The 24301-nt window shown below is 39.5% G+C and overlaps 1 protein-coding gene across 5 annotated transcripts in view; it reads right to left on the bottom strand.

Annotated features, from left to right (window-relative positions):
- TENM3 (teneurin transmembrane protein 3) overlaps nt 1-24301 on the bottom strand; it is a 2178135-nt gene that overhangs the window by 117711 nt on the left and 2036123 nt on the right. For all 5 annotated transcript variants that reach the window (XM_043513542.1, XM_043513543.1, XM_038399412.2 and 2 more), the window contains 3 exons: nt 18808-18930; nt 10055-10269; nt 320-530 (listed from right to left, as the gene is read on the bottom strand). In XM_043513542.1, coding sequence (XP_043369477.1) covers nt 320-530; nt 10055-10269; nt 18808-18930 — 549 coding nt within the window. The remainder of the gene's footprint in view (nt 1-319; nt 531-10054; nt 10270-18807; nt 18931-24301) is intronic.

Below are 24301 nucleotides of genomic sequence, written 5' to 3'. Positions count from 1 at the left end.
TATGTTACAACAAGAAGCTCAAGATTTAAACAGTAGAATGATAGTTACTTTATGCTCATAATACAGCCTAATGCTGCTTAATGAACGTTTCAAAAAGCATCTTCCTTTGTGAACTATACATCATGGGAGGCTTTCATACTTCAATTACTAAACAATTAAAATAGATTTTCTATATCTTTTGTTGAGTAATGAAAAAAAAACTTAATAAATTCAACATTGGTGAAAACAACCAGAGTATTTAACTCAAAAAACTCATCTCTATTTTTAACAGAATGCTTAGATTACAGCTTTGGGTGAAAACTTGGAAGATTGTGCTTACCTATAACAATGGTATTAAAAGACACCTGCTCTGCATTTTTCCCATCATTATAAAAAGCCAGATGCCAGACTCCAGAATCCAAATACTGGATAAAACCTGCCTCATGGAGACTGATAGACCTTGTCTGTCGGCCTGCTCTCTCTGATTCAAGCAGGTTGCGCTGTTCTCTTGCAATCAACCTGCTACCATCAAGGAGTTCCACAAAGTCATACTACAAGGGAGGAATGCGCAAAGGGTTTATTATCCACTTATTGCTCTTTTTAGTTACCATTTTCATAATTTTTTCTATAATTTAGCAGTTATGAAATGTGTCAGCCCCAGAGACTGCAGTTCCATATTTCTTCACTGAACAAATAGTACAAATAATGGCAGTGCAAGCTTTCCCACAATATCATGTAATATGTTTTCAGCTTGACGTGCAGAGATCCCTTCTAGAACAGAGGAGATAAAATCTCAGGCAATGTCTACATGGCCCCAAAATTGAACTACAGGGGTGTGAACTGCAGCATGCACTAGCATGTGGCATTGTAACTCCCCTGTGTGGACGCTTGCTGGCATAAAGTGGTTCTCAAACTTTTGTACTGGTGACCCCTTTCACATAGCAAGCCTCTGAGTGTGACCCCCAACTTATAAATTAAAAACTAATTTTTTATATTTAACTCTATTATAAATGCTGGACACAGAGCAGGGTTTGTGGTGGAGGCTGACAGCTCAGGACCCACCATGTAATAATCTCATGACCCCCTGAGGGGTCCCGACCCCCACTTTGAGAACCCCTGAACTAAAGGACTATGTTAATGTGAATGAAGTACCTTTTAGTTTACAACTGCAGCATCCACATGGGGGAGATACAGTGCAACATGCTAGTGTGTGCTACAGGTCTCACCACACCCATAGTCCAAACCGCAGAACCACGTAGACAAGCCTTCCGTTTTTGTCCGTTTTTTCACCCCTCTTGCTGAGATTTCTAAGGAGAATGCCAAGTAATGCCAATTGTTATGGTCATGCTTTCTTGTGATATGAACACCTGACTACCATTCATTTAACATTAATTTGCAGAACAAAAGTCAGACGAGGTTAGTTTGCAGTCACAATTTGCAGATGTGAGCTGGCCATCTGCAGGTGAAAGACTAATTCCATACAGACTGTGCCAAATAAATTAAGTAATAAGAATATCCTACCCCAATCCATTACTCTTTGCTTCTTCTTTTGTTTCACAATCCAAGGTAAGTTCTCTGTTGGTGTAATTCCACTGACTTCAATAGAGATATTACAGCAGCAAATATGGCCTTACATTTATTTTGTACAAAGTTAACCAAATACCAAATGCAAAGTATAACAGGTTGAAAATGCACAAAGCAGTGACAGAAAATACTGTAGTTCAGATTAAAACTCTCTTCAAAAGCTATCACAAAATTTTATACTTCGTTTTATTAATAGCAACAACTACATGAGGGTGGGGAGGACTATAACATCTGAGTTGCCACAAGCACTGGAGACAGAGGTTTATCATCTGAAATCCACATATAAGACTCTATCCACAAACGCCTGTTAGCACTAACGGCAGCTGTTTGGACAATTCTTCACATTCAGAGGAGAAACCCTGGGCCAGATCTTCACCTGGTGTAAATTGGTATAGCTCCATCTAGTCAATGGACCTGCAATAAAAGTTTATACTACCTGAGGATCTGGCCCTATATTGCTAAAGATTTCTTTTCTGCACTTATCAGGTAAATATTATATTATATAACAAACAGTTACCACCTATTAACTTTAAGGATCAGTTTCCTATAACAAAAAGAGTAACTTGGTTTCCACATTCAGTCCGTTTCGTTTTTTTCTCTGATGTGTCTACTGTGTGAGGTGAACTACTATATACAAACCTTCAATCTTCCCACATATTTGAGATATTACGCAAATGGTATTTCATTCAAGGTCTATTTAGGTAAAGGCCAGTGTATGAAACCAGTGTATGCTCCCTGCATAGCATAAAACAGGATAGTCTTCATCTCTGGACAGGATCTAAGCACTGGAATCCTCTTCTCCTGAAACTCTCCTTGGTTGTTAAAAACAAATGGTATTTTAAGAATGTTGCTCTGCAATAAATCTGAATTATTATCCCAACACCATTCAAAATGTAAAAGAAACGTATAGAGCATATGCCTTTACCAATACCTGAGCCTATTTCCTTTCAGCTATGTCTCAACAACCATAGTAGAACTTAACACTATTAGTATGGGCAGAAGCTAGTATCTTGATATGCTGTCACCTTGAATGTTCAAGCAATCCTACATGAAAATTAATGCAACTATTTTGGAAAAACTCTGCTGATTTAAAACCATTCAATGTTCTCATTTGTCAGAGAATTAAATATTTATCTTAATTCTTGAAAGATACAAAAACTGTCTCTTTCCCCCCCTCAAGTACTCACAAACCCTTCTATCTGATCACAATACCTAATATCACTGATAGAAGAAAGAAAAAGATCTCCATTCTGAGTTTTAGCTGGTTATTTATGGACAATACGAGATATTTTTCAAATTACTTCAGAAGGACACTTCTTGTCGTAGGACAATCTCAGTTGAGAACACATTTTTGATCTGGGAATTAGGGATTGTACTACTTAATTGACCACAAAGAGTATACCGATAGCTGACAGGCATAGTATAATTAATCATTTTAGAACTATAACATAATAAAGACTTATGTTATTATATGGATAGTATTTCTGAGGTTGAATTTTTAAAAGCCATGTGTATGGATGTCACCATTCATTCCACCTGCAGCAAATAGGAGTAATGTGGCTTAAATCCTATGAAGACTGCTTTGTAAATTTAGGAGTGGGGTTGTGAAAGGTCATAGACTGGAAAAACCATGACCTTTATGTGGTAAAAACACTTTCATTTTGTTTTTCTCCTATGAGGATAAATTAATTAGCTTTATTGAGTATAAATGGGATGATCTGCCTACCCCTCTATATTCAGTTTTGCTTTAAGCCACCAAAGTCCTTTGTTATTCTTAAAGTCTCCTTAAATAAAAACATATCGATTCTCTTGTTGCAATGAAACTGACATTTTTAGAAAGTGTCACAAAGACATTCAGACTAGCATTGATTGGATTTGAATGGACAGCTACTATCAATTATTTCTGGTTGACTTATTTATAATTCCCCAGAAACAGAGAACTATAAATCTAGGGATATAAACCACACACACATATTAGTAAGCACTGAGGCCATCATTCTGAAACTTGGGTGCCTAAAGTAAAAAACAGAAATACTACCTGAAAAATCACTGTTCCTAATTATGTTATAATGAAATATTTGTTACACACTATGTCACATAAGTAACAGTTATTTAACGTCAAAAACTGGTTCTTTGAGGTGTATTGTCCAGGTGTTGAATCATGCCAGAATGGTCTTGAATGCAGTTCTGGTACTTTTTTGGGAGCCAGAATGAGCATTCTGATACTTAGAATACTAGCACTGATGATTGCTTCTGAGCGATAGTACAAAGTATCAGAAGTGTATTACAGCACCTTTTTTTTTTTAGGACTCTACCACTGGTGTTGCCATATATTTATTCCACTGTTGGTGCATGTGCACTTATTGCACTTTAGTCTGGATTGTTTTGGCCAACAGTGTTCTCGTACCTCCAATCAAGGGCATAATGGGCGGGGCACACACCCCAACCACGCTTCAGTCCTTTTGCCATACAGAATCTCGATGTTAGTAGTCGGTATTGGGGTGGGGGAGGGAACGTGATGGTCATGGAATAAATATATGGACAACATAGCTTGAAGAATCACACTGCAGGGTAAAAAGAAAAGAAGTACTTGTGGCACCTTAGAGACTAACAAATTTATTAGAGCATAAGCTTTCGTGAGCTACAGCTCACTTCATAACCATTTCTTCTTCTTCTTCTTCGAGTGCTTGCTCATACATATATTCCACTCTTAGTGACTCACAAGCAGTGACCTAGATTGTAGCAGATGGGTGCTAAGAGTCTAGCTAAAGAGCTATTGTTGGACAGTCCTGCCAAAAATTAGCATGACAGAGTAGTGCTAGGTAAATGTATGTACTGAAGACCACAAGCTTTCTTGCAAATGTACCGAATGGGAACATTTCTCAAGGAAGCAATAGAGGTTGCTTATGTCCTCATAGAATAAAATGTGATTCTTATTGGTGGAATTACATTATCTAATTCATAACAAAGTTTGATACAGGCCAAAAGAGTCTCAGCATTGAAATGGCCTGGCCTTTAACACTGTCTCCACAGTCTATGAATAACATAGGGGATACTTTAAATAGCTTAGTTCTGTCTGTACAAAAAGACAGCACTCCAAAGACATCTAGGATGTGAAGCTTTGCCTCACCCTTACTTGAATGTGATTTTGGAAAAAAATAAAGGAAGTTGCATTCCCTGATTTAAATGACAGCCGGAAACTATTTTTGGTAAACATTTTGGGTAACCTCTCAATGACACCCTGTCCTTATGAAAACTGTATACAGGGGCCCTGCCAAGAAGAATTGTATCTTCCCTACTATTCTGGTTGATATCATTGCTACCAACATGGCTGTTTTAATGGAAAGATGAAACAGGGTACATCTACCTAAGGGTTCAAGAACTGGATTGATTAACCCTGTGAGGACAATATTTAGATCTCACAGAGGAGAAGTTCCATTACTCTTTTTAAGAATCTGGCCATTGTGGGGCATTAGAATGTATTGGAGGGCAAAGAGCTGAGATGGCTGCTAGATAGATGAACCCTCAATAAGCATACAGATAGTCCAAAGTTCTTTAAAGTCAGGAGATGGTCCAGTATGTCTGGAATTGAGATGGTGAGAAGTACTGCTGTGAACAGATACTAAATCTCTTCCATTTAGCAGCGCGTGTCCATTATGCTTTTCAACCATGGATCAGGATATTTGTACTTCTTATGAGCTGGTTCCTTCTGTTGAAGTCAGTCAGCCAGCCAGCATCTATGCTTTGAGGTGCCGGGAGCATGAGCTGGGATCAAGCACTTGACTGCATCTCTGCAATATCAGGTCTTGTTGGAGAGGTAAGTGTATCAAAGAGATTATTTAAGTCTAAGTACCAGAATTGCCTTGGTCAGGTAGCAACCATGATCATTCTGGCTGAGACCTGCCTGAGCACTTTCTGAGAACATGTGGATTAATGGACTAGTGGTGGGGGAGCGTGTGTGTACAGCAAGTTTGAGGACCATGGAATCAGGAATGCATCGGACAGGGATCCCCAACTCTGACTCCCTCTGGAACAAAAAAGAGTCCATGCTTCCTCTTCTCTCTGGTGGCAAAGAGGTATGGTGGGATGACTCCCCCACCTTCCTTCCCCCTGAGTAATATGTCTTGAATTATGTCATCATTTATGGACCGCTCATGGTACTTGAAAATTGTCTGATGAGGCGATCTGTTAGCATGGTCTGTGCATCCCTAGCAAATGAACCACCCTCGGAATAATTTCATGATGGATACAAAATTCCCAAAGATAAAACATGCCTATAATATTGTCTGTCATCATTTGTATGTTAGCCCTTTTAGGACTGAAAAACTGAGCATGCTGAACAAATGGCTCTTAGCTCCAGCATGTTTATGTGGAGTCTTACTTCCTGAGGAATCCATATATTTTGTGTTTGGAGGTTATCTAAATGGGCCCCTTGTTCTAATGTGGAGACATATGTAACCAACATCTTTGTAGGTAGCGGAAGAGAGAATGGTAGTCCTTTGCAGATTTTCAGTGGGTCCAGCTGCTAATTTAATGAGGACAGGACTTGTGGTGTAATGTATACTAGATTGTTCAGTTGAAGTTTGCTTGGCTGATGTGCAGACTTCAGCCACTCCTGAATGCAATGAAAGTGAAATCTGGCATGCTGAGTTAGGAAGGTGCAGGAGGCCACGTATCTGAGACAAGTTCTCATTGATGTCCTAGGCTGAGTTCACACGTGGGTTTGTAGGTTTAGTATGGCTTGGAATCTATCTGGTGGTAGATAAGCCATTGTTGTTGTGGAGTCAAGAATGGTTCCAATGGATTCTATTTTTTGTGTTGGAGTCAGTATTACTTCTCTTCATTTACTTTCAGGCCTGAAAGGGCATATAGATGCAGAGTTTGCTGAATGCAGTCTGTTACTTGCTAGCACAATTTCCCATGAATGAGCCAGTCATCTAGGTATGGGAAAACTTGGATTCCTAGCTTTTTGAGGTAAGCTGCTATTACTGCTAGGCATTTTGTGAAAATCCTGTGTGCTGTCAACAGGTTGAGTGGTAACACACTGTACTGGTAGTGGCAATTGCCCACTTGAAACATCAGGTATCTTCTGTAGGGTGGGTGAATCGCAATAAGAAAATGTGTGTCCTGAAGGTCAAGAGTTACGTATCAATTGTTCCAGTGTAGGGATGGTATTATAGGAGCCGGAGTCACAACTCTGAACTTGAGCTTGTGAATTAAAGTGCAGAATGGGCCACCGATCACCTTTCTTTCTGAAAGTAATGAGAATACAATCCACTGTGTTCCCTGTGCTATCGAGGAACTTCCACTGTTCTGATAAGAAGTGACTGCACCTCTTGATGAAGCCTTCTTTGTGAGAGGGGTCCCTGAATAGGGAAAGAAAAGGTGAGTGGGGTAGGGGTGGATACAGAACTGGATGATATAGCCCACCTCAATATCTCCAGAACCCATCAATCCATTGTGATGGTGCTCCAGAACTACAGAAATGAAATAAATTATTCCCAAATGGAGAGGACAGGACTTGAAGATCTGAAGGGATTTGCATTCTGCTCCTGACCAAGCAGTCAAATCTATTGCCTTGATGTTGATGGAGGTTGATGAGCAGAAACAGACGTGAAACCAGATACCTTCCTTCTGTGCAATGTTAGTCTCTTTCAAGATTGTTCAGGCTGCCTATGCTGAGGGTAAAAGGATTACCTCTCTTGTGACTACAGCTTAAAGTGCTTATGCTTACGTATCAGAGGGTAGACCCCTTTAGGGATCTCAGTGTTGCATGAGTCCTTTAGAGAACATAAAGTCCCATCTGTTTTTGCATTAATAAGCTAATCCTTTGCGTGGATGACCCTCAATTGTTATTTTAACTTTTTTAGGGATCCCTGAAGAGTGGAGCTAGGAACATCTCTTTGCAACTGAGTTTGCCACCAATCTGCAGGCAGTAACTGAAGTATCAAAGGCTACCTGGAGGGACATACATGATACAAGCTGACCCTAAGTGAAGATGGATTTAAATTCTTCCTGTCATCTTGTGAAAGCTCATATATAAATTTGGTTTTGGGATTCCAACTAATACAATCATATTTCACCAACAAGGCTTGGTAATTGGTGATTCTCACTTGGAGGTTTGATGTTGAATAATTCTTCTGATCGAACAAGTCTAATTTTTTGGGCTTCCTGTCTTTAGGTGTTTATTTATGCTGACTCTGATATGAGCTTTTGTTAATTGCTGCAACCATTAATGAACTAGGCAAGGATTGCATATAAAACTGCTCATATCCCTGGAAAGGAACGTAACCATGGTTTGCTCTCTTTGATGTTTGTGCTAAAGAGTCAGGCTCTTAGAGGGCATAATGGAATTTCTCATGCTTCCTCTCAGTCTAAGAGGCGAGTTTGTGGGTGAAACTTAGGTGTATTTTTCATTAAATACCTTTTCTTTAATTTTTCACTTTTTTTAAAACCAAAGAAATTAAAAATGTAACTATAATGTTCAGATGGTGACTTTAATTGCACAAGTAAAGAAATTCACAATGAATGCCTTCCAAAAACCTTAAAGACTAACAGATTTATTTGAGCCTCAGCTCTTGTGGGTAAAAACCTCACTTCTTCAGATGCATCTTTAAGGTGCCACCGGACTCCTTGTTGTTTTTGTGGATACAGACTAACACAGCTACCCCCTGATACTTGACTCCAAAAACCTTAACTCTCTCCCCTTTCATTTCAACAGGGTATTTCAACATATGACCAAATAACAGGTAAATGTGAATTAGTACCTGGTAAATAGAAAGACAAGGTGGGTGAGGTAATATCTTTTTTGAACCTGCTTTTGTTGGTGAGAGACAAGTTTTTGAGCCACACAGAGCTCTTCTTCAGATCTGGTTGTCCAATAAAAGATATTACCTCACCCACCTTATTGCTTTAATATCCTGGGAGTGACATGGCTACAACTACCCCGCATACCTGGTAAACAGTTCAGTATAATGTAATTAGGGATATCTTTCTTTTAAAAATCAGAATTAAAGAAATCTGCAATAATCTGAAATAATGCAATGATATGCAAACAAATAGTCAAATCTATGTTTTAAAATAAAACAAAAACAAAAGAAGGAATGGAATTTTTAAATTAGATTTTTTTATTGAAACCAAATGCAAGCATAATAGCTGATCTTCAATGCAAGTCCATTAATCTGCTTTGTTTAGAGGTCTGGACATGACAGATGCAAAATTTCTTACCCAGCATTAGAATTGCAAGAAGTTGCAGTGCTCTCCAAACCCAGTAATAGTTAATTTTCAAGAAACTGGAAAAAAGGTCCTCTTTGGTAGAGCATCTAGCCCAGAATTCTGTCTTCTGACAGTGGCCAATGCCAGACACTTCAAAGGGAATGAACAGAACAGGACAATTGTCAAGTGATCCATCCCCTGTTGTCCAGTCTCAGCATCTGGTAGTCAGAGACTTAGAGACACCCAGAGCATGGGGTTGCATCCATGACCATCTTGGCTAGTAGTCATTTGATGGACCTATCTTCCATCAGCCACGGATGAGAAAGCAGAACTTGGACTAAAATTGGTTTGAAATATAAGAAATTCACATTTGGGGGGTAAAATAAGATTTTAATCAGGGTTAATTCCAAATTATTATCTCTGAATATAGTGAAGAGGAATGGCCCTTTCTCCCCCCCCATACTACTCCATCCAGAAAATTAATTAAATTGAATTATTCACACTCATGCTTAAATTGCACATTTCACTATAACTTTAGATGCAAATATGTAGTACGTTTATTACTGCATACAAATGCATAACCAAATGTACAATGAAATAGCTCGTAAGAAATCTCTTGAGGGGTGAAGTAGGACTGTATTCTGGGATACTCTGGAGAAGTCTTAAGACAGGAAAATATCTAATAATAATTGATCCTTACAATCTTATTTCACTGTATTCCACAAACACATATTTCAATATATTATATTTTTTAAATCAAATAGCAAAATGTAAATAGCATGACACTCACTAGTAGAACAAACAGAACCTCTGTCAAAAAGTATTTTTTTCAACTTGCTTGTAACTTTGCCAGCTTTGCTTTTTGGTAGACAAACCCAGGAGAGCAAATAAATGCACGACTATAGCATGATACACTAGTTTATTCAAAAGTTAAAAATATGGCCATGGACCACAGTACAGGAAGATAACTGCATTAAATTAAATCTCTTTATGATAGGCATCATCACTGAAAACAATTATCAGATTTGATCATAAAGCAAAAGCTTTCCCCACACTGCAGATTTTAAATTCCAGAATATCGTTTAAGACTGCACTTATATTAAAATGATGATATATTTTTCATGTAGTGTAAGATCAATATATAAAATGGAAAGTAAAAATAAAAAAAAAACAGGAAAAAGGAAAAGCTGCAATCCTGAGAAACACAACTCTTAAAAAGATGCAAACTGGCAGTTTTCAATACTATATCTTGCTTTTAATGAAAAGCAGTACTTACCTGGGTATGTGATGGGGGTAAGCCTTTTCGGCCATATACTCCAATCAGTGCATCTTTCTGAAGGGAGATATTGAATTTTAGAAACTGTGGCTGATCAATGAAGAGCTGTGATCTCCAGAAGATCCCTGGAGGAACCTCTTGTATTGCTCTTCGGCCTATATCAAGTTCTCCAGAATCTATTGTGTTGTTTTCTTGTGCAAATCCCCCTAATTTTACTAAAAGGTTAAAAAAATATTAAGAAATTAAACATTAATACCCATTTTTTGCTCTCAGTCTTCTTTTAAATAAGCTGTCAAATATTTAGACTCCTCTCAGTTGAAATGTTACTTGAGAATCTTTGTGAGGATATTACAGATTCTGAGGAATTTACTCAAGTGGAACTAACAAAACAAAGATCTCACAGAAATACCTTCCAATTCAGAATGCAATGATTTACCTGAGATATATTTATTAAAGAAACTGTTTTAGGATCATCCCTCAGTCTTGATTATTATGAACATAATTATCTTGAAAAGTATGTGTCTTGTTATTTCTTAATGAGGATTAACTATGGTGTTTATCAGTCCTAATAAACATACAGTCACACTATAAAGTGTAAATTAAGGGGAAATGGATTATACAGCTTTTCAAAGCGATGCTCATGTAAACAACAAAAACCATCAGCAGAACTGATAAGTGCAATTTTCACTAAATTAAATAGAGTTTAATACATTTACATTCTCTAAAGTATTTTCTTCAAAGTCAATTCAGTTGAATGAATACAAACAGACAGACCCTTCCCTGTTTAAATTATAGATGAAACAGCCAAAAAATTCAGATTCAACCCCCACAGAGTTAAGAACAGGGATATTGTTCAGTCCTTTACAGAGATAGGTTCATGCCTTGACCCATATTACATTAAACTATGGATATGTTTTTACCTGGAAACTTGGTTCAAATAGTCTCCCACCAACTCGACCCCATCCCACCCCTGCCCTTTTTTCTGCTTTAGGGCACTTTCCAAAGCATGCACCAAATCCTGTGGGATGATGACTGCCCTCAACTCCCATTAAAGTTAACTGGAGTTGTCCCATTACTTAATTAATCTTCAAAGCACCTTGAGAAGTAGACAATTATAGAGTGATGTTTAACATGAGGCAGTCAGGTTGAATGATTTGCTCAAAGTCACAGAAAATGCTACTGTTAGAACTAGGATTAGAGTTTAGGAGTCCCTGGTTCCTAGCCTTTTGTTTCTATATCTATTGTGTTCATTTTGAGAACAAATGTGGTTCTCTACTTACCGCACACTTAATAAAGAACTTTTCACAAACATCAAAATGATGTACATGAAATATAAAAATAAAGTGAGGAAAATTATAGTAAACACACAAAACAAAAGTTTTATTACTTAAGTTTTAAACATTTAAAAAAATTCAAAATTACACAAATAAGAACGCATTCTTTTCTGTGTCTGTACAGTTCCCAGTACAATACAGTCCCAACCCCTAAGGCCTTTTGGCATATCACTATGCCTACTACTAGTTCAACAAAGAAAGGATTTAAAAGACAAAGAAAAATGTCAGCCACAATCATGGCACCGATATCCCGCTCCCTTAATTCTGCAGATTCTCCATGGCATTGGGAATCTTCTGACAAGTATAAAAACAGAGCAAGAAAGGTGAAAAGAAAGTTGTCATAAATATCCAGTGTGCCACTCCACACCATGGGAATGCTCTACAGAGAGGATTCTGAAAGCTGTGAGGAAACCCTACAGTGTGGTTCTGTCAGTGGAATGATAACAAGCAGCCACTTCACATATGGTCTTGGCTTCCAGTACTTCTTGGCTCTTGCCTATTCTAAGAGGGGAAGGGGAATTCTTGCCTCTTCCATGGATCTATGCAGGGGAATCTTGCTCAGAGATTTCCTCTCTCCTGGCTTCCCTTCTGTGGAAAGGATGAGATATGGCTCACAAGACCAACCATGTGAAGGCCTGGTACAGCTAAGGCATGAAGGGAGAAACAGAGGAAGTTTCCCACCACTTGGAACCAGGAAGGTAGAGGTACACAAAGCAAACAGAAGAATGGTGCAGACAGGGCTGATGCTGGAGGAATTTGACCTGTGGCTAAAGAACCAAGTGGTGTTAGAAGTCATAGCCTGACTTGCAAGTGTCCACAAATTGAGTAACAACATACCTGGTTGGCACTGATAAAACACAGCACAGAGGGATCTGATGCTGAAGTGCATAAACTTTCAGCCAAAGCACTTGATGTCAAAATAGCCAGTACCAGACTTTAAGGAGATGATACTGAGGCACACAACATCACAGCAGTAGACACTAAAGCTCTGAGTACAGAAGCATGGGAGACACCAGAGACCAAAGAGGCCCTTGACACCGGATACAAAAGCAACTCACTGGCCATGTGACTCCATTTCTTCTCTCTCTTCCTTCGCTCTGAGAAGAACAGTGTATGGAAGAAAATCCTTTGAAGACTCTGTGTGTCTGGACTCCTCATTAACTCACTAGCAAAGGCAATGTAGCTTAGCGCAGGTAACCCCTTTACACTCATGGTGCCAGACTTTAGGGAATGCAACCACGAGGCTGAAGAATTTCAGTGTTAGACTAATACTAAGCATCAGACCTTACAATTTTGTTGAGTTCCTATGCATCAAGCCTGTTTCAAGCACAGACCCTGTCTGATTGCCAGTTACTAAATTCACAGACTGAGTGAGATCTGGATGTCAATTTCTCCAGATTTTGGTACTGGGGACAAGACCCACATGGCAATCTTAAGTGAAACCTGAAGCAGCTGTCTCAGGCTCTATGACCCTGTCTGGATTAGGAGAAAAGATATTTTTTAAAAAAATATGTTAACTAATTCATTTTAACTAATATAATTTAAAACGCTAGTGCAAACAAGACAAGTTGTATTTTAATAAGCCTTAACTGGTCAAGGTGATCCTTGACGGGAGCAATATGTAGCAGAACTGTAGTGTAGACAAAGTCAGAAAGCAATATATTTTTACCAACTTACTTTCTTTTTCAGTAACTAACCTATTACAAAGTTTCAACCAAACCAATGTAAATGCACTATAACATGGTTGGCCGATGCCAAATTGGCTGAGCACGAGTCTAGGCAGCTATTTAAAAAACTGACAACATTCGGAATGTGACTGTCCTGTCTTGCATGACTTATTTCCACAGTTATTCATCATTTAATGCAACAAACTGAAATAATTTTCTTTACAAACTTTTAGAGTATAAAAACGGGATTACATTTTTAAATGCTAGTTGAGATCACAGACTAATTCTTGCCATTTTTTTGGATGTCAAAGATGACTAGAGATTGCTCCTGAATAAAGCAGATGTTGAAGCACTATCAAAAGGTGTAGAACAAGGACTTACATAGCTATGTTTCAGTGGTGGTGATGTCACTGAAAATGTTTAACCTGCAGGATCATCAAACCAATTGATGTTCTGTTTTTCAACTTTAAGAGACTGATCTTGAAGAATCCAGATATACATATTTTCTACACTAACCAGGCCATGCATGAATCCTTTCTATCTTTCTACTTAGCAATTTTCAACAACACTGACATCCTACTCCAGCACATTTAACTGCTTGTTTCCTACCACTTCCTTCAACTTTAGGCATGTTGAATCTTATACATTCCCACACTGATGTTTGAGAATCACTAAATAATAAACTCTTATTTGCAGAACTGACCAGCCACTTTCACAATGACCACATTTAGAATATCAACAATCTTCTGTGAAGACTGAAATATAAGACGAGCTAGCCAGCTTTGTACAGACTCATTTTATCAGATGTCCTGCCTACCCTTTCTGAAGTTTCCATGTTTTAGCAAACCAGTTCCATCTAGCAGATAACTCCACCCATTCCATTTACTCCACCAAAAAAATAGGAATCGATTGCAACCACTAGCCACAGCCCTCTCACTACACACTAATCAAATCCTCTCTCAATCATTATTGACTTCACTCACTTCCCTTCCCAGGAATGGGGTTTCTATACTGTTCTGTAAATTTCCTATTGTTTCTTAATAGTCATAGAAAGATTCTTGATGTTCCCATCATTTCCCTTTTAACATTTTAAAATAATTGAAGTTATCTTCTACAGATGGAAATTATACCCTAATGTTTCTCATTTCAAAAAATTTCAAATATACATCATGTTCTTTTATATAATTCAGAGTGACAGAAATTCAGAATATGTAAACACCTGAAAATACCTGGAAATTCTTTTCTTCCAGTCTCCCCCAATTCCCTCCCTACCTCAAAACAAAACAAAATGCAAAATAAATAAAAATTCAGAAAGAACACTTCTCCCAGGAAAAGCTATTTTTTCTCCACAACCTATTATCTACATATATATATATATATATATATATATATATATATATATATATATATATATAAAATATTGGTAAACTTTATTTCTAATTCTTAAGATTATGTTGTACAAAAATCTCAACTAAATAAATATTTAGTAGGCTCTACTAAGATTTACACAGGAAAAATGAATCACATGTATTGTCAGACTACTTTCCAAATTTACATGAAGTCAGAAAATATTATTAGAATATTTACCAAATAGCTAACACCTTGGCTAATCTAGGAAAGAATTGCTTAAAATATATGTCCACAATGCAGAATAAAATGAACCAAAACTTTAAGAGACTAATAGTGACTGTTGTGGAGTGTAGTTGATGATATAATTCCAAGTCTTTCATAGGCACACTAATTAGAATACTGGGAAGCAAGGTTAGATTTATAACCAATCAATAGCATACCCTCCAGTTTCATGGCATAACCTTGGATTCATACCACCTACTATGAGATGTCTGAGATAATACTGTACAGCTTTCTACAAATAACCACGTCATAACTTAACACTGCTGGTAAACTCCACAGACATCACACCCAAGTGAAATCAAAATTGTCCTTGCAAATGTACCTTTCTGGAAAAATCAATATAGCATCTAATTAAGAAACTATTACATATTTCATTAACATGAAGTACTGTAAACAATATCAATACAAGTTTAATAGATATGCATGCTAGTTACAGTAATTATAATGTATTTTAATTCACATATAATTTTTTAGCTGATTTCAAATTTTCTAGTACCCTGATGTAGACAACTTTAAATATGATTTCTATGGGGAAATGGTACATTAAGAGAAATGAGCTAAAATAAAAAAAATGCAGTTTCTTCATTTTATAATCAAGAAAGCAGAAACAATTTCAAGTTATTTTTGCTTTGTATAGTTTTCTATTACATATATAGAATGATGTCCACCAGCATATGGTAAAGAACGTGCCCCATTCTTACAGCAAAACAATTAAAGCTAGGACTCCTTATTTTGCATGCTCAGCTCTGACAATTACTGTGTTACATAACCTCTCTATGCCTTCTTTCACCTACATGTCAAATGAATATTGTATCTACCTTCCTCACATATGTCTTTGTGCAGGACAATGAATTGTTTGTAATGCACCTTGGAAGTCCTTAAATAAAATTAAACAAGTTCATTTAAAACCCTACTCCTGTGTCATTTGGAATCCTCATTTTTATGCCACCTAATGCAGTATCACATTGTGCCTGGGTGAGTGAATGGTATGTTGCCTATATTCATCAGTAACATAAGGAAAGTCACATGAAAAAGCTTTACAAAAGACTGTTCAGATAATCCAGTCTTGTCTGACAAAATTTAAGGATGATTTAATATGCTTTTATTGTTGGCTAATAACTAGATCTGATTTCTACATGAACTTACTTTGGAGGTGAGAAAGTGGCATTTTACAGATTAAGCTCTGCTAATTTGCAGTGTCTATACCTTTGACTGGTGAGATAATAGTTAGCAGTTACACTGCTATGGGCTGTGCTATTCTCCTGACCTAAGCAGGAACAGGACTGATCAGGGTTTAGATAAAAGCCCTCCAAGGAAAACTCATGTGCCATAAGAAGCAGAACTGCAAATTCAGTAGGAGGCCCTCTTGCCTCTGAAGCAGAGCTTCAGCATGTAAGTAGGGCAGTGGTTCAGAACTGGTGGCTGGCCCAGACCTGGACCCCGGAACTTGCAGGGCTGGGCAGCTGCCCTGACCCCTGCCACGCAGGGTGGGCCAGCTGCCCCAGACCTGGACCCCAGAGCCAAGTGGCTGCCATGGACCTTGAAGGGCTGCGAAGCTTCCCTGGACCCTAGAGTTCATGGGGCTGAGCGGCTGCCCTGGAACCTGCCACATGGGGCAGCCAGCTACCCCGGACTTCCACCATGCGGAGCAGGGCGGGCCAACTGCCCACCCTGGACCTCTGCCGCATGGCTGTCCCAGACCCCAGAGCTCACGGAGCCGGGCAGCTGCCCCGGACCCTGACCCCGCAGGGGCTGACCCCTTCGCACTGGGCAGCAGGGCAGCTTGGACCCCTCTGAGCTGGGAAACTTGGAACCTGGCAGACCTGGGCACGCAGGTGGCCTTTAGCACACAGTTGAGATGGGTCACAGCTGTGTGCTACTTGGGCCGCATGTTGATAACCGCTGCATTAGGGAATGCTGTACTGTGGGATACGTAGTTTTCTGGATGATTAGCAAATCTAAGGCACTGACCATTTGTTCACTAAATATAATGGCAATTTTCAAAAGTGAATATATTAGCCCTGGTGCCCTGGCTAAATTCCATACTCAGTAATTATATTCCACCTACTTAATATTCCTTTTGCAGTTTAAAATGGACACTGTATTGTCGTTCTTTCATGTAGGGTTGATGTATGCTATTAAATGACTATTGCCTTCCAAATCTACAGGTGGTAGCATTTCAATAGTGGATGAAGTAAACCTATACTGAATTTACAGGATTTGGGGATCTCCAGAGGAAACAAAAATGTGAGTCGTCATAATTTGATAGCTCATGCAACTCCCTATTATCTCTAAAGGAAAGGAGTTGTGCTCAGTCTTTAATATGCCAAAAAATGAAAATGACAATTGTGTCAATGGGAATGTTTTACATAAAAAAGAACATTGGCTAGTTCTAGCTGAAGAATGCAGCAGCAGAAACCACTGCCATAGCACATATATTCATTAACAATACAATAGCTTCTTTCTATTCCTTGGAACAAGTAAGAAGCCATCCATATAAGGATAGAGATAATGGATATCTAAATACAAATCAAAAACACTATGCAAAAAGAGAGGAGAAAAGAAAGAAGCACAGTGAGCCCTACAAGACAGGCTTTGTAGGCCTAAAGAATGACAGAAAGAGGGAACTGAGCTATGTCATTTCTATAATTTGGAGTTGTGATATCTTGAAAAAGTTTCAGGATGGCAAATGCCGGCAAAGACTTCCTCCTCCTCAGTGATGAGGAGATCAGCTGCACCTTGTGAAGATTTTTTTTTTTTTTTTTTTTGGTAATGAGGCAAACACCATTTAAATCAAGTTTTCCATTCAAAATAGGGTTGCCAACCCTCCAGGATTGGCTGGGAATCTCCAAGAATTAAAGATTAATCTTTAATTAAATATTATGTCATGCAAAGAAACCTCTAGGAATACGTCCAACCAAAATTGGCAACCCTAATTCAAAAACTATTGATTTTAAAGCCTCTGTTAGCAAAAGGTGTGCAGACTTTAAAAGGTTTAGAGACCCTTAAAAGGCAACATGAAAAAAAGACTGATAAAATATAATCTCTTTATGTGGTTTGTATTTTAAAAGCTCCCACAACAAAATTAATATAGTAGTTTGACTTTATATATAGCTGATTGAGGAAGACTCAATTACATACCCTAAATGCACTTGGGAAACAGAAGAATGTACCACATATGACTTACTAAACTTCAGCCAGAAGTAAAAATAAAACTTGAATTATGTAGAGGGGAAAAAATTAGGTAGTTGATAGGACGGTCATCATACCATTTGTAGCATACACATTAAATGTATTCACTCTTGCCAAGCTGTCCCTTACATGGAAACTACCACACAGAGGATTCAAAAATCAGCAAGTTCCTCCACACAGAGTTTTGTCTCCATTTGCTCAGGAGTACAGTTTGCAGGAGTACAGGAGTGCAGAACAAAGAGGGGTTTTGGCCTTGAAACTATCCAGATCTAATGGAGACCACCAAGACTAGAGCCAGTATATGGAAGGCCTATTCCTCTGGACTAGCTCCTCCAGTCATCTCCGGCTCCCTGATATTGTGGCTCTAACAGCAGGCATGGTTCCAGAGAATCCCCATCTTCCTACAATCAGAGGCCCCCTGAGCAGGGCTTCTAAACTTTGTAGGAGGAATGCGGGTAACTTAGTACTGACAGGGTCAACATTAATTTATCTAAAGGAGATCCAAAGGGTTGATGGGATGCAATGACATCTCCACGTCTCTTCCATCCAGCCCTATCTAAATTCCCTGTCTTCTCTAGCTGCACAGGCCAAACTCTGCAAGGCCACAGGTTTAGCCTATGAGAACTGCCAGACGGGAAGCACTGCCCCTTTCTACGTCTGTAGGTCAGGATCCACTGGATCCCATTCCCTCCATCCATGTGGTGGGAGACATGATGTGGTCCATTACAATCTGAATAAAACTTTAATTGTTTACCTCTACTGTACAATATTTTTTTAATACTGTGTTTTTTTTAAATGGCTTTATAATTTCATTAGAACTACATGATTATGGTGGAAAAAGATGAGGAGGAAGTGATGTAAGTAGAATACAAGTTCAAGGAAAGGAAATGTTAAAAAAGAAACTGAATAAAGTTAGTGTCTCACTTACCATTTTCACCAGAAGGTAACGATACAGTGTTTGTTGGCATGGTATCAGCATTCACTTTTCCATTCTCAAATGTGTCATTTTCAGTCTGTTGTAACTGCCAGTTGAGGCCAAAGAGATGCATTGCTGGTGATAAAGAACACATACTTTTTAAGGAGTTTGGTGCTCTTAATGGCAGTGTCAAGTGATAAATACATTTACGACAACTCACTCTAATAATGACATTTCCATGTTTTTATGACAATAGCAAATTGTGTATTAAAATATACAACAATAGGAACAAGCGTTTACAGCAGAGGTGGGCAAACTACAGCCTGCGGGTCACATCTGGCCCGAGGGACCCTCCTGCCCGGCCCTTGAGCTCCTGGCCCAGGAGGCTAGCCCCCGGCCCTTCCCCTACTGTCCCCCCTCCCTGCAGTCTCAGCTCACTGTGCTGCCAGCGCAATGCTCTGGGTGGTGGGGCTGCGAGCTCCTGGAGCAATGCAGCTGCAGAGCCCAGCCTGACCTGGTGCTCTGTGCTGCATGGCGGCATGGCTGGCTCCAGCCAGGCGGCGCAGCTGTAGCATCGCCAGCCACCGGTGCTCCAGGCAGCGTGGTAAGGGGGCAGGAGTCCCAGTGGGGGGTGTCAGGGGGTGAGAAGCGGGGGAGAGGAGGGGAATAGGGGGCAGGGTCTGGGCCATTCCTGGCTGTTTGGGGAGGCACAGCCTTCCCTAACCAGCCCTCCATACAATTTCCAAAACCAGATGCGGCCCTCAGGCCAAAAAGTTTGCCCGCCCCTGGTCTACAGTGTAATTATTCAACTACAGTTTATGCTGTAGCACCAAGCAATTACTGTATGTGCAGTTTAGTAATATAGCAGTATCAGTGAATTCAACTGGCAATAAGCTCCATTAAATAATAATACCATGCCTTTATGTCTCACACTGAGTCTAATCGCACACTTAATGCTCTCTCACTCTCATCCTGACTCTTGCAGTACTCTGTTGACAGATAAAAGACAAAAGTCTGTACCCCTTCTCCTTTCCATCTCTAAGGGCTTGTCTACATTACTGCTGGATCGGTGGGCAGCAATAGCTCCAGTGGGAGTCGATTTATTGTGTCTTGTCTAGATATGATAAACCGACCGCTGAGTGCTCTCCCTTTGACTCCAGTACTCTACCGAAGCGAGAGGCGGAGTCGATGGCAGAGCGTCAGCTATCGACTTACCGCAGTGAAGACACCACGGTACATAGATCTAAGTACGCTGACTTCAGCTACGTAGCTGAAGATGTGTAACTTAGATCGAATCCCCCAGGGTGACCAGATAAAATGGACAAAAAATATCAGGACACATGGGGTAAGCAAAAAAAAAAAAAAAAAAAAAGCGCATCCGGAGCGGAGTTGCCGAAGCAAAAAAACCCCCAAAAACCGCCCGAACGGCCAAAGCCGTAATATTGGCACAAATGGCTAAAAATCGGGAATTTATCGGGCTGTCTGGTCACCCTAATTCCCCCCCATACCATAGACTAGGACTAAATCTTCTGTACAGATAAATCACTTCATTTTAAAAATTAGGCTGCCTAATTGAGTTCCTAAAATAAATAATTCTGTTCTGAACAGCCAAGCAGGAGCAACCAAAGATAACAAGCAGCAGAGAGGAAGCATGCTCCAGACATTAGGGTGCTAGCCTGGGGACTCACAAGACTGTGTTCACTTCCCTGATCTGTCATAGACTTCTTGTGTTACCTAGGGCAAGTCACTTAGTCTGTCCCCACCTCCATCTATAAAATGGGGCTATAGTATCCCTATCTCAGTGGGCTGGGATAAAGTTAAATATTGTGAGGTGCTTAGCTACTATAGTAATGAAGGCCATATAGTATTTGAGACAGTATATTGGGGGTACTCCATTCTCCCCCCCCACCTCTTTTTTGTAAAAATTGCAAGAACATAAGAATGGCCATACTGGGTGAGACCAAAGGTCCATCTAGCCCAGTATCCTGTCTTCCGAAAGTGGCCAATGCCAGGTGCCCCAGAGGGAACAAACAGAACAAGTAATCATCAAGTGATCCATCCCCTGTCACTCATTCCCACCTTCTGGCAAACAGAGGCTAGGGACACCATCCCTCCCCATCCCGGCTAATAGACATTGATGGACCTATCCTCCATGAATTTATCTAGTTCTTTTTTGAACCCTGTTATAGTCTTGGCTTTCACAACATCCTCTGGCAAGGAGTTCCACAGGTTGACTGTGCGTTGTATGAAAAAATACTTCCTTTTGTTTGTTTTAAACCTTCTGCCTATTAATTTCATTTGATGACTCCTAGTTCCTGTCTACGAGAAGGAGTAAATAACACTTCCTTATTTACTTTCTTCACACCAGTCGTGATTTTATAGACTATCATATCCCCCCTTGTTCCTCAATCTATCTGTATTGACCCTGGGCCTGATTATAAAGTCCTTACTCAAGATTAGGCCCTCTGTAGGATTACACCCTCCACCAGTGCCTTCTGTAAAAAAACCCCAAAAAGCTTTTATTACTGAATGTTCCAAAGATTAAAGTCCTCCCTCCAGATAAAATATTATCTTTGTTCCAAGTCTCTGATTCCACTATCACTCTCCTTTCTCAGACCTTTAATTGGCTGTCAAGGCCTGAAATCGTAGTGATCCTTGATCACTCAAACCTTATTTCTTCCTTTTCTTCCACCTCCCTTTTGTTTATAAATCTGCCTATCATCTTGCCAGAAAATTGCCAGAATTAGCCCTTATTTTGACCCTGAGCTGAAATTCTTCATTATGTCTTAACTATGTTTCCTATTTGATTCTTGCACCTCTTAAATATGGTCTTGCTAAATGCCTAGGGCCAATTATGTTTGCAGTTTTCCTGGTTCATTTCACTGGCTCCAATGGGGTTAAAGTACTGTAAACAGAACATAATTTAAAGAGGGATCTAAAATACTTCATGATCCAAAATGCTCCAACTAGACTACTCCCCTACTCCATTTAATAGGACTAAATCATCTCCAACCTCTGCCACCTTTACTGGCTTCTTGTCATTCTCTGAATCTAGTTTTCTGTTTGGGGAAGAGAGGATAATTTAGTATGGGATAAAATGTAATATTGCAATCTGCCCTGAGTAAGAGGCAGTGCATAGTTGCTTCAGTTTCTCTGATCCACCTTACCACTCTGTTCCAATTTTAGCTGATTCCACCCCTTGCTGATTCCACCCTCTACAATGAAGATCTTAGCACTTCACCTCATCCAACTGGAACTCTCTCCCTTCCCCATAACAATTAAAGAGGTGATTAAGTATAAATTTTACCACAAGCCTATTCGTTTTAAATTATGATCAAGTCTCTCTATAAAGCACTTTATGGAACGCGTATGATGGAAACCACAGAAAAATAAATTGCTGCCTCTTGCCCCCTCCATTCTTCTAACAATGCCAGCCTTGTTGCCTTGTTTGCCCAATTCTCCCACAACCACCTCTAGGCTTGCTTTTTTATAGCTCCCTATGCCTGGAACACCTTCCGGAGCTAATACACTAGATCACAACGTCAAATCCCTCGTCAGAACCCATTTCTCTCATGAAACCAACAAGAAATTAGTTAGTTAATAACTCCTAGATAGTAAGATAGTTAGGGATACTTTGTGCAAATGCCTCCCCACCTCAAATCCACCCTGCGGAACTACAAATGTGAGTGTAAGTTGTCTCCCTGTCCAATCTGTTTGTATGGTTTTTCCCTTTTCATCCCCCTATTCTTGTTTTTTGCCTTTTAGATTGTGAGCTCTTTGCGGTAGGAAGTATATTTGTGTTTAGAAAAAGTGCATAGCTGGTAGTGATACCACAACCTAAATAAAAATAACATTTTAATTTTACAATTATATTTTCATTATCATGATCTCTTCTTTATAGCATTCCAAACTAGCATGATAATAAATCTGTCCAACACACACTACGTAAAAATCAACTGATTCATGAGGCATAGACCTAATATACAGCTATTTGGGGCACCATTTTAGAGACACAACTATGTAGGTAGGTTAGGGAGTGGCAGAAGTGAAGGGAGAGCATAAGGGGAATACTGAGGAGAGCTGGCAAGCTTTTTTAAAAAACAAACAAAATAACCAATAGTCCTCCAGTGGAATGTGACACATGCTGGCCATACAGAGCAAAGGAGCAGTGTGCAAGCCAGCAAGAGTGGGTAGTAAAGAAACATGTCTGGTCAAATGGAGGTAGGGGGAGGGAAGAGAGAAGGCCTTCCCTGGTTGGGGAACACTAGAAGTAACTGAAGAGAGCCAACTCTGTGAAAAGAAAAGAACTGCAATACAGTCCAATTACTGAATTTTTGGCTATCTGATTTGGGGAATATACTGGGACTATAAAAATGGAGATGTTCAACAATTTTATTTTATGGCCTGTGGGCACTCATGGGGTTGATCTGGCTCTGCGTTTATTTTTAGGATATCTCAATTCAGTGGTACAGTACTTTGTGTAGTAAAAGTATGGATTCTAGTTTTTGATTTCTACTTTCATTCATTTTCAGTTCTTAAAACCCTAGATGGAGTCCTGGTGGTAGCTAAAACTCAGTGACACAAAGCAGCTCTATATCCCGTAAACCCTAGTAACTCAAACATGACCTTTAGGAAGTAAGTCAGTGACCACCTTAAGTTTACATTCCATGATGCTACGACTCATTACATATACCGAAGTCACTATGATCATAATGTCCATAGGAGATGCAGTAGATTTTAGATTCCCTTCCCTTATTGCTGGGTAATTTCATCCACAACACACAAATTCAAAAATCAAACACAAATTCAGCTATTAGTTCTATGCTGATGACTCACAGATCTTCCTCTCTACTCCAGACCTGTCTACTTCTGTTCAAGCTAAAATTTCTGCCTGTCTCCTCATGGATGTCTAGCTGCCAATTCGAGCTCAACACAAGTAAAACAGCGCTCCTAATCTTTGCTCCCATGCCCTGCCCCCTATCTCCTTTTTCAATCACTACGGACAACACCACCATGTTGCCTACAACTCAAAATCATAATCCAAGGCCCTTCCAAATTCACAGTCTATTTTTGTAGATTTTGTAAATTTCACAGTCACAGCTTTTTAAAAAGCTTTGAATTTCACGGTTTCAGATATTTAAATCTTAAATTTCACAGTGTTGTAACAAAGCATAAATATGTATTTAAAAATGACAAAATATAAACACATACTGCCCATGACGACCCCTCCCCTCATATGACAACCCCCCTACCATGCCATGCCACCCTTACTTCTGTGATGCTGCTGGCAGCGGCGCTGCCTTTAGAGCTGAGTGCTTGGCCAGCAGCCACTGCTTTACAGCTGTCCAGCTCTGAAGGCAGTGCAGAAGTAAGGCTGGCAATACTGTAACCCACCACCCCATAATAGCCTGGCAGCCCCTTTTGGGTCAGGACTCCCACTTTGAGAAACACTGCTATATGGTAAAAGTACACAAAAGACCAGATTTCATGATCTGTGACGTGTTTT

This window comes from Dermochelys coriacea, chromosome 4, assembly GCF_009764565.3.
Source record: "Dermochelys coriacea isolate rDerCor1 chromosome 4, rDerCor1.pri.v4, whole genome shotgun sequence".
Lineage (NCBI taxonomy): Eukaryota > Metazoa > Chordata > Testudines > Dermochelyidae > Dermochelys > Dermochelys coriacea.
This window is presented reverse-complemented; position numbering and strand designations above follow the sequence as displayed.